The sequence below is a fragment of the Oncorhynchus tshawytscha genome, linkage group LG11, assembly GCF_018296145.1.
Source record: "Oncorhynchus tshawytscha isolate Ot180627B linkage group LG11, Otsh_v2.0, whole genome shotgun sequence".
Taxonomy (NCBI): Eukaryota; Metazoa; Chordata; class Actinopteri; order Salmoniformes; family Salmonidae; genus Oncorhynchus; species Oncorhynchus tshawytscha.
Window position 1 is genome coordinate 22,044,990 of NC_056439.1, and position 12,012 is coordinate 22,057,001.

Consider the following 12,012-nt stretch of genomic DNA (forward strand, 5'->3'; position numbering starts at 1 on the left):
TGACTCCCCTGGAGCATGTGCTATCTGACACACAGTCGACTGACTCCCCCCGGAGCATGTGCTATCAGATACACACAGTCGACTGACTCCCCCGGAGCATGTGCTATCAGATACACACAGTCGACTGACTCCCCCGGAGCATGTGCTATCTGACACACAGTCGACTGACTCCCCCGGAGCATGTGCTATCTGATACACACAGTCGACTGACTCCCCCGGAGCATGTGCTATCTGATACACAGTCGACTGACTCCCCGGAGCATGTGCTATCTGACACACAGTCGACTGACTCCCCGGAGCATGTGCTATCTGATACACACACACTGACTCGACTGACCCGGATGTGCATGTGCTATCTGATACACACAGTCGACTGACTCCCCCGGAGCATGTGCTATCTGATATACACAGGCGACTGACTCCCCGGAGCATGTGATATCTGATATACAGTCGACTGACTCCCCCATGGAGCATGTGCTATCTGATACACACAGTCGACTGACTAACCCCGGAGCATGTGCTATCTGATATAGCATGTGCTATCTGACACACAGTCGACTGACTCCCCTACACACAGGAGACTGACTCCCCGGAGCATGTGCTATCAGATACACACAGTCGACTGACTCCCCGGAGCATGTGCTATCTGATACACACAGTCGACTGACTCCCCGGAGCATGTGCTATCTGACACACAGTCGACTGACTCCCCGGAGCATGTGCTATCTGACACACAGTCGACTGACTCCCCCGGAGCATGTGCTATCTGACACACAGTCGACTGACTCCCCGGAGCATGTGCTATCTGACACACAGTCGACTGACTCCCCCGGAGCATGTGCTATCTTACACACAGGCGACTGACTCCCCCGGAGCATGTGCTATCTGATACTCCCCGGACACAGTCGACTGACTAACCCCGGAGCATGTGCTATCTGATATACAGTCGACTGACTCCCCCGGAGCATGTGCTATCAGATACACACAGTCGACTGACTCCCCCGGAGCATGTGCTATCTGACATACAGTCGACAGACTCCCCCGGAGCATGTGCTATCTGATATACACAGGCGACTGCCTCCCCCGGAGCATGTGCTATCTGACACACAGTCGACTGACTCCCCCGGAGCATGTGCTATCTGATATACACAGGCAACTGACTCCTCCGGAGCATGTGCTATCTGACACACAGTCGACTGACTCCCCCCGGAGCATCTGCTATCTGATACATACAGTCGACTGACTCCCCGGAGCATCTGCTATCTGATACACACAGTCGACTGACTCCCCCGGAGCATGTGCTATCTGACACACAGTCGACTGACTCGCCCCGGAGCATGTGCTATCTGACATACAGTCGACAGACTCCCCGGAGCATGTGCTATCTGATACACACAGTCGACTGACTCCTCCCGGAGCATGTGCTATCTGATACACACAGTCGACTGACTCCCCCGGAGCATGTGCTATCTGTCAGGCCTTTCTAAATATGGATTAACAAAAGACAAAAGGAGAGCCTTATATTACAAGAAACCTGTGTGGAGAAAAAGAATGCAAACAATGCAAAATATCAAACAGAAGCTTAGAGGGCAAGGGAGCGTGCAGGAAAAAGGCAGATATAGCATTGTATCCTTGAACGTACAGAACATTCTCATCTGTGGGATGAATGTTGCAGAGAACAGTGGGCCCCAGTAGTAGTTGATATTCATGGCAGTCTGCCGTCTGAACTCTGTGCTCTTGGAGGGCTGGGGAGAAACCCGAGGAGCACGCAGCTCAGCGCCCCTTCCCTTGCTTGTGGCAGCAGCCTAAGATGGCTGCCAGAGCCTGGTGTAAACAAGGCAGAGAATGAAGCGCTACATTTCTCCAGCCTGTATGCCAGGGACTGCAGGGGCAGTACTAACAGAGTGTTTAGGGTGGAGTTAACTCCTTCCCATCTCCAGCTTCCTCACGTTTAACATGAGAGAAGAATTACAGATGGCTTTAAAAACATGAGGAGGAAATTAGGTATTATGCAATAAGGAGTATAACAAGACTAGCTAACTTCAACCGGGACAGAGAGAGAAAAAAAGAATCAAATCTGAAGGTGCTAGCATTTGAAACTAGAGGAGAAAACTGGTGACCTTATTGTCAGTGTTTCCAAAAACAACACCCCTTTATTTGTGCCCCACTTAACAGGGGGTCCCCTCTAAGATTTGGCGGTTAACTTCAGAATGGCTGCAGTAGGCTGAATCTCCCTTGAAAAGCAAATGTTTTGGAATTCTTTCCAAAGGGTATCAGCACTGGACAATTAAGGAACCTGATTTTTTAAAACTTTTTTTTTTACAATAAATAATCTGTGCCAACCAATTTAAAACATTAATTTGATAAGAGGACAATTGGACAGACATGTATACACACATTCTATTCAAATTAAAATGCACTAGTGGAAACACATATGATTAAATGCATATGTAAAACGAGTAGGACGTTGCAGATCAGCCCTCAAAGGTGATTAAAACCAAGGAAAATACGCATTCAACATCGATTTATTTGTCCAGCTAACTATCAAATCAATGGAGTGAAGACGCTCTAAAAAGAGATCACAATAAATAAAATAAAAACTCAGCCTTTCCAGATCTTTTTATTTTCTGAGAAATAAGGCGGGAGGACGAAGGAGAAAATAAGTGGGAATTAAAAAAAAGAAAAGAAATTCCTCTCTGCGCTGCGGCTGTGCGTCGCACAAAGAGGCAGGGGGGAGGGCACACGCCTGCAGCTCCCGGCAGCTCATTCGCCAGAGGAATGTTTGAGTGCATACATTATCTGGTAAGGAGGCCCAGGGCTGTGAAAGATAGTGCTGACATCACCATCTATAAATGGCTGGGCTTTGAGACACTGGGAGGGAAAACAAAACCCTTTCCCCACACACACTTCCCCTCCCCCTAAAAACAGCATGCTCGAGTCTCGACCAGATGAAAGTGGTTTGCTTGTTTCTATGAGAATAAAGGAAGCTGGGATTTCAAATCTGACCTGTGATTTTTGTGCATTTGTAAACCATCTGCTATATGTTACAAATACTTTGACACACCGAATACGTCCAGGAATGTCATGCGCATTGTTTTGTTGCTATTCGGGTAATGTAGTATTACCTCCAGTAATGCAAAGTTACAAAAAGCAGGCAACATTTTATTATATGCAACAAAAAATATATATATATTGATTCGAAGCACGACGCAAATTAACCAAAAAGAGTCTGTGTAAGGGGAAACACATCGTCCTTCCAGCGCAGGCAGGGTTAACCACCAGTCTGTCGTCTCTCTCCCTCCCTCCCTCCCCCCTTTGTGTCCGCAGCACATTCCTGAATAAATGATGTTTTGAACAAGGCTGGTAACCCATGGCAACAGCAGAGCATAGCGGTGGCACTGCAGAGTAACCTTTGGGAAGGCAGTATTTTCATCTGCTGTAAACTTTTCCTGGCTGGGGAGAAAGGGAGGAATGGGAGGAGGGGGAGACAGGCTGGCATCCCTGGCTGGCCAACAGAAGGAAAACATACTGATGTGATTTGAGAATGTAAGCTGAAACAGTCCACTGAAAGCCTGGCCTCTACAGACTAGGTTTGTTTGAGGAGAAATGGGGTTGGAATTATATTTCTACACTGTAACTGAAGAACATTCATAATCACGTAGCTGCTGTTATGAGCAGTTATATGTTTGTTATCTGGAGGTAAATGTGTCACGAGGTGCTGGAATTAACTGTTTAAGTGGTTATGCACAGCAATAACACAAAATCCCCTTTAACCTCGTAAAAAAAAACTACATTCTACATTTTTTTTTTTTTAACTAGGCAAGTCAGTTAACAACAGATTCTTATTTACAATGAGGTCCTACCGAGGCCAAACCCAAACTGGAGGCCGCTGGGCCAGTTGTGCGCCACCCTATGGGACAATACCCCAAGAAATGATGCAACTCATCATTCAAGACATCAGAGATATCAGTCAACCACTTAAGTTGAGGATAGACACAACAGACAGACAGACGTCTGTTGCACCAGCAGGACCTCTTTCGCTTGGCCTCCCCTCCTAGGTCTATGTGATGGAGCAGAAACCCCCTGCAATTCCATCGACACCAGCCTTCCTCCTACTCCCGATGACACTGCACACGCTCTGTTCGGCTTGGCACTAACAGCCGCGGACGTACTTTCACAATGCCCATATTTTCAAACATGTATTTCAGCCGATTAGATGTGATCCGTGCAATTCTTAGAAGTTGCAAAGGGAGGGCATATACATAGACACTTTCAGAAAAATGTCTGAAGAAAATGTGGTCCCTTTTCAGTTCACAGTCATCATTTTTTCACCAGACAACCTATAAGTATAGAAGGTGTTTATCAACTAAACCGATTCCGGGATTTCACGCAACATATCAGCTATTCCAGACGCAATCTAGCGAGAGGCTAGAGTTTGTTACCTCAGGTAATTCAGAGGTCTGAAGGAGAGAAAAGAAAAGATACAGTGTTTTGCACTCAGAATGAAGGCGGTGGTGGTACGACGTGAGTGTGTGTGTGTGTGTGTGTGTGAGGCTGCATTTGAATCTAACGAGTGAGGAGTCTTGTGAATTCTAAACAGGTCGAGAGCAAGAGAGGGAGAGAGAGAGAGAAGAGAGAGAGATCCTTCCCTGAGGGGTGTCTGAGTGAGTAGGTGCCTCTGCTCCCTCCTTTGCATGCACACTGCAACCTGAAACCTAAAGTATTGAGACAGCCAAAGGCACCTTAACCATGGAAGGGCTGCTCTGTTCAGTTTTAGCATGACAATAGAGACATGTTCCATCCCAAACCAGGTGCTTTGTTGCCTCTCAGCACCTGGGATAGATAGGCCAATGGAAACTGAGGCACTGCAATGCACCATTAGATGGGTCGCTACAATTCAATGCCTCAATCCCAAGGTTTCTATAGGACTGTTTTTGTTGGGGGTGTGCACATGTTGGTAAATAGAGAGATTATTTTGGATATACTATAGTCGGATAATGCCGTCTGGGAGATGAAAAAAGTGAGAAAATGAGTGTGAGATTTGTTTTTAAATCAGACTTGGAGAAAGGGGGGGGGGGTGTCGCTTACTCACTCAGACAGCTGCTTTCTCTATTCGAACCGATGAGCCAATTTGTGTGAACCAAATTTGAGAAACTCGACACTAACAACCCCGTCTTCCTCTGGCGTACAACCAATTATTTTGACCATAGCATTCCCCAGGCGGTAAAAACCCTACTTTGAAACAGGGACGGTAACCAGGACAGAGTATTCAAAGCTAACTACGGGCAGTCGGTCAGAGCATTACATTAGAAGACAGGAGTCTCTGAGGGAAAAGTCCTTACTCACCTCTCTATCTAAAGAACCATCTCATAACCCACCAACGAGCAGGGATGATAAAGTACAAAGGCCGCCACCTCCAACAATCCCAGGCTGGAGGACAGACCCCATCTAAACTCAGACACGTCAGCCCAATGTTTAGGCTTAGGCTACATCTGGGCTGCTACCTTCACATGACCAAATACTCCTCAACGGGCGTATCAAAGCTCTTCTCCTCCATTAACCAGTATATATGTACATCGGTTGGTGCTCTTGGGAAGAAGATACTAGTTTGTGACATGTTTCCGGGACATACACTGCAGCCATTGTCTTAATCTCTTCCTGAGCTCACGTACAGAAGGCTCTAGTTGAGCCTGGTTGGTATTTATGGGGTTATCTGACCTCCCAGTCTCGACCTGCTCTATGCGCTCCATGGCACAGAGCCACGTGGGATTGGGAACCATGCTGCCTGCTGCAGACTGTGTGTACATAGGACCATTTGTCTCCATAACCCAGAGCAACGCTAGGCTATTAAGCGCGACTCACAGCTACATAACAGGCATGCACCAACCGTGCTATATATCTATATTATCACCGGCCAATGGAACAGTGAGGAACCGTGTCCAATGACCGCCTGCCTGCTGCATTGAAAACGAGGAATACCTTCCCTTTGGCTATACGGAGGCATGTGCAACAATTTTCAGACAGAAGCACACACACACAGCGTAAACACGGGGAAATCGTAGTACTGCTTGAGCATGCACCAATACTACAACCATCAGAAAGATGAGCTGTCGTTAGTGAGAAGCATGCCGTAACAGCTGACTGTTACAAGCACCTGGAGGAGAGCAACATGACATTCAATGCCAACTTGTTGACGCCGCTTTTTCTTGTCTTGCCGAGAGGCACAGCCGTTGAAATTGTGGGCATATCCAATGCAAGGAACCTATTTGCCATTCAGATAGATGCAACTAAGTGACTCATTAGGGGGAAGGGGGTCTGTCAATGTGCCCTTGAGCAAGAAACTTAACCCTAAATTGCTCTTGTAAGTTGCTCTGGACAAGTGTGTCTGCTAAATGACTAAAACGTTCATTTAAAATGGAAAAATATTTAAGCAGGGATCATCCCTGTAGAATGTAACACAAAGTTACTTTGACATAGTGAAAGGGGTTATGAATAAAAACCTGGCATCATCTGAGATATATATATATATATATAAATATATCTGAGAAAAGAAAAGTACATGGTTAACTTGGCTTTGCAGCAAGGTGTGTGTGTGTAATAAACACTTATGAATATAAAACACTTTTGAACCAGATGTTAATGTCAAAGGTTGTCATCTCCAATTAGAGCAAATCTTATGTCAGGGACAACATTGTAAATAGTTAAAATGCTATGGTTGAGAAATATACTACCTCAGGTGACCCGGAGTTTGTAACAGTCTAAACTTGTTAAATAAAACTGACATTTCACCCAGGGTTAATATCAATGGAATTTATTACAATTTACTCAGCTCCAAGGCACATTACAAGTCTTCTGTTACTACAGAAATGTATAAACAAACAGTTTACGTTCATGTACAGCATTTTGCTCTACCTTTTTAAGCATCCGTGCATCATCAAAGCAAACTGGAAGAGAAATTAATAACACGTAGTAAAATATTTTTGATCACAAGATGAAAAGAGATATTTGCTGTAAAAAAAAACATTACAAATTAAAGATATGAAATAAAATAAGGGGAAAAAAAAGTCCCCATATTGATTTGTACCCAATACAGGAGTTAGGGCAATGTAACCTGTTATTGGATATTCACTATGAGTAGTTTCATTTTACAGACATATATTCATTGGGAGTAGAAACTGGCCTTTTTATAATGAGAGAAGTGCATTAATTGGAAGGAATAAAACTGCAGCAGTGATTATAAAGTTAGTGCTTTAACTCGTCACTGCCACCCAAATACAACACTACTACCCGTCAAAACACCCTCCATAACATTAGGCGACATGACATCACATGTTCCTTTGTTTAAAAAAAAAAAACAGTCATGAGGTGGAGAACGTCTCTGTACATCGACTATTTTTGTCCGTTTTGAGTAATCACACGTGTATATATTCAACTAAAATTCACGTTTCTATGGGAAGCCATAGATCACACCTATGGGTCTCTCTCCTTTTTTACCTTAACGTCCCCAGCTAATATTGTTGCTATCTCACCTTGCATGAACGCCCAAGGCACATTAGAACCTACCAGGGGGCATTTCTCTCCGCTAGGACAATACACCTCGCCAGTTGCTCCCTGCGCTTTGATGCTCTCTCGAGAACAAGGGAAACAGAATTTATGGTTGGGAACTGACGGACACTGAACGAAATGGGTATCCTCTAAACGTTCGTGGCAAATGGTACAACACAGAGGTCCGTTGTTTGCCATGGGAGAATCTGGAATGTTTTGCGCGTGGACCTGATCCATGCCAGAATGCGCATTGGACTGAGAGGGAGTCCCGGCCAGATTGAGCTCTCCGTTACGGGAAGCCAAACGCCTCTGCCCAGAAACAGAGGCTGGGGAGACTGGGCTGCTGTTGTTATGCCTGGTGGATGTTGTAGAGTGAACAGAGTTGTTGTCCTTCGGAGAGTGCGCATTGCCCAACGTGTCCGCGACAGACATGAGCGCGGCCATTGGAGACTGTCCATTCTGGGGCGCAGATTCAGGGGGTGTGGCGCGACTTGAGTGAACAGAATGGCCAGGGCCAAGCGGCGGAGGTCCCCCGTGTGAGGCACCGAATGATCCGGATGCCATGGTCAGTTTTAACGCCTCGCTCTGGCTGGCCATCCACTGCTGCCTCTGCTGTTCTTGTTCAGATAGTTTCAGCGCGCTCTCTACAGAGTCAGGTTCTGGGGAGGCTTTACGCTTACGTACGCCAGTCCTCGGTGCACTCGTAGATGGCAAGGCACGAGGGATGTTGACCAAAGCAGTGGGCAGCAATGGGCAGCTGGCATCGATGTAGGGCTGAGGCAACATTTCAACCCCCAGCCCCTCTTTGAAGAATCGGACGGATTCGGGCAACAAATCACCCAGGAGTCGCCAGTCCCCCGAACCATGCTTTTTCTCATACTCCAAATATTTAAAGCCCGAGGAAAGCCCTCTGCCAAAGTCTTTCATGCAGTCCTGATACATTTGTTTGGCCACCCCTGATGCGCTGGAAAATATATTACCAGATCCACTTGGGTACTCGACAAATATTTTCAATTCATAGTCCATTCCAGGCTTTGACACTGCATCGAAAGCAAACACCCTACCCACGAGTGAATGATCCTTTTTAAATCTCACATCAAACGGGGAGCTGTTCGAAAGAGTAACCAAAGTGTCCCTTACTATTTTGGGTTTGTTTCCCCAGTCTTCGTTTCTGTTCCTTAAACTTTCACTGAGCTCAGCCAAAGCCTCTGCGTTACGCTGTTTCTCTTTCAGATCTCTCTCTTGGTCAGTGCTCGACACAGAACCTGGTCGTTTACCTTGTTCTGACATGGACTGAGCGGCCATGGACAAAGAGGGTCCCACAATGGATGGGGGAGGGGGGCGGCTGGACAGGCTATGCGGGGCTATGGCTGTTGCCGAGGAGGGTCCATTCAACATGGTCTGTGGGAGAAGGTTGGGGGGAACGTTCATTTGTCCTGGGACCGCAGCGAGACCGTGGCTCCGACGGGAGTTCGGGCTCTGTCGGTTCAGTTCTGGGGGACCATCGTCCGGTTTGGGGAACCCATTTGGACCGCTCATTCCATTGGGAAGTCTGCTGGCATGGGCGCCAATACTAGAGTAGTCAAAGCGAGGTCTTTCCGCACTCAGAGAGTAGCGGTCCATCCCCGACTGTTGTTGTTTAGAGGGTCCATCCACATGGCTGATTTGCACCGTCTCCTTGGCTGATATTGCCGACTGTGTTTTTACTGTGGGCGGCGGTGGTGGACCGGGGGATCTCCCCCCTTGGAAACCATGAGCTCGTTTGAGGTGGCGTGCAGTTTCGATAACAAACTCGATCCGATCCGCACCTTCATAATTCACACAACCCCTGCACACTGCCTCCGTAAAATCCCATATCATAGCCCACGGCATACGGGGTAAATCGCACAGGTAACATGACTGTCTCCGAGATGACGATACTTGTGCAGAAGACATGTTTAATGTCCCTTGCCTTGGTCCTTTTCCCCCAGATTCTTCGTTTGGAATTATTTTCAGTCCCTGAATTTGTCACACAAAATAAACCCTCTTCTTCTCCTGCTCCTCTCCTGACTTCTGATTGCCAGTGACTTGCAGTGTTGGGTTGTAAGAATGAAATTTGCTTTAAGCGCGCTTCACATCCTTACTTAGTTTGTGATTTGGAATTTTGATTGTGCCTCCACGTCTCCTCTCCCCAATTGGAATGCCACCTGGCTGGAGCAGTGACGCAAGCACCACGTTCCGCAGTTCCTTTGAAACAAATGACATGCCACTTGTTGCTTTCCAAACGCGCAAACTCAAACCACTCCCTCCTAATCTTCTGAATGGACTGGGAGCTCGGCTACACGAGCGCACGATGCTGACCAAATTACATGCAGCAGAATACGGGTTTGCACAATATTGGCATTTATATTAGATGTAATCATTATACCATTCATTATTATTAAATAAACATTTATTCTGTTTCAAACAGGTTACTTTTGCTTATGTCAGCAAAACTAAACCTTCAATATGGTAAAACAATTTATGATAATGAAACAAACTAATTTCTTATGCGTCGTGCTTGCAATGCAAGGACAGAATAATACATGATTTTATATCAAACTACTCACTGAATCAAACAAAACGCCTGGTTAAAATACAAACGCCAGGCTGTTGTCTACTTTTATGTATTCCAGTTAATTTCTGACCAAAATATGCTGCTAATCTGATTGAATTTGGCAACCGATTCATTGCATATGAGTGATTACAATAACAGTTGATTACAATAACAGTTGTAAGCATAAGAACATGTTTGTTTTTTTAAGCACAGTGTGATGGCTAAAATAAATCGCGGTAGCTCAGCAATACCCTCTAATAATTACACTGGGCTAGTTGAGCACGAGCTAGGGGTTCCCAACATGTTGATTGTTAACCTATGTACAGACAAGCATAGTCTGCACTGCGCCCCATCCATCCTCCCCCCTTTCCCCAGTCTCCCCTTCCTGATTAACAACACCCAGTAGGCAGGCGGACCAGAATTTTCTGGAAGAGGAAGAAAAACAGCGTAAGGCAGCAAAGGGAGGAGGGAAGAAAAGTAATATATTGCCGTCTACACATACCGCTGGCACAGTATTGAACGGTGGTGGTGTGTTCCCTCCGTCCAGCCAAGAAGGGGCCAAGTATGGCCTCGGTCAAGAAAGAGTCAGCGCCATGCCGCCGCTTTCCCAAAACAATGTTGCTTTCACTGTACCGTGCTTTTAGGCTAAATGGGTACCGTGTGCACAATGGTGAGTAGTTGTAAATACGGTGTTTTGAGTACAGTACAGACTGTAATTACAAACACTGATAATGTCTCTGAAGTCACAGTATATGAAATATGCGAAACACGTAGTATGCAAAGTCAGACCAAATTAGATGATTGCACTTCAACATATTAACTGCCTTCCTTAACTATATACCCAATATAAAATCATCAGCAATACCAGATTTTTCTCCCAGCCCATCCAGTGGCGGGGGAAGCTAGAAACAACAACAGGACTAAAAGAAAAGATGGATTGGTGTTTTTCTTCAGAGTCGGTGCCAGACAGAGCAGGCTCTATGACTACCAGCAGCAGGCAGCAGCTGAGATTGTTATGTGGACAACTGTCACTTTATTTGTGCTCCAGGGATTGTGAAGGACAGGCAATGAAAGAGACAGCCATCATCAGTCAGAATTGGAGCAGACACAGACCTGGGCCGGGGAAGAGAAAAGTCTGTTTGTTCCATTTACTCCAACACTAAGCTCAATACTATTCCAACACTATCAATAGCTGTGCCTGACGAGCGTGGAGCACAATCGTACAGTTATAAAAGGTCAATGATCCTCAAAGCATGTGGCAACACAGTGTTGTAGACATATGGATGGACTTAAAACATAAGCGTATAAGAAAACTATGCCACATCAACTAACTAACCAGCGACATGTATCCATCCATGTAAGTGGTCGTTCGGCAGTTTAAATATCATTTGCAGAACTCAACATCGCGGCAATATTAAAATCATCTAATTCTGCCTCGGACGACTTCAAAAACAACCAGATACATAACTCTACACACTGTCTGCCTCAGCACCAGCCTCGAGCTCCCCTCCTTCCTGAAAGGATCCTGTGCAATCCCCACGGTCCCTCATGCATACACTGAGCTGCTCACACACCAACTTGAGCTCTCTCTCTCGCTCTCCCTCTTTGTGGAAAATTTTGCGGGGCCCACACAGTCAAGCGCAGGGGTTAATTTTTTGCTTCCGCTAAGCACCTGGCAAGTTGCCAGACAGATGAATTCTGGGAAAAGGTGAGACTTGCCAAGTACAAACTGCCAACATTAAGCAGGCCTGACAGCTCCTCTTTTCCTCCAAACTTGGCAGCAGTTCAAAGTGCTCTTTCATTTGAGATGTTGGCAGACTGCCAGCAGCATGCAGATACAGTGTATTCAGACGCCTTGACTATTTCCACATGGTGGAAAAAGCCTTATTCAG

General features: G+C 46.1%; 2 protein-coding genes across 3 annotated transcripts in view; both read right to left on the reverse strand.

The window, feature by feature from the left end:
- Nucleotides 1-12,012, reverse strand: part of kiaa0586 (KIAA0586 ortholog) — a 138,127-nt gene that overhangs the window by 107,816 nt on the left and 18,299 nt on the right. The window lies entirely within an intron of this gene.
- Nucleotides 6,796-10,015, reverse strand: irf2bpl (interferon regulatory factor 2 binding protein-like). The gene has a single exon (XM_024437042.2). It carries the CDS (start codon nt 9,478-9,480, stop codon nt 7,471-7,473), a length of 2,010 nt encoding a protein of 669 aa, XP_024292810.1. The 5' UTR covers nt 9,481-10,015; the 3' UTR covers nt 6,796-7,470.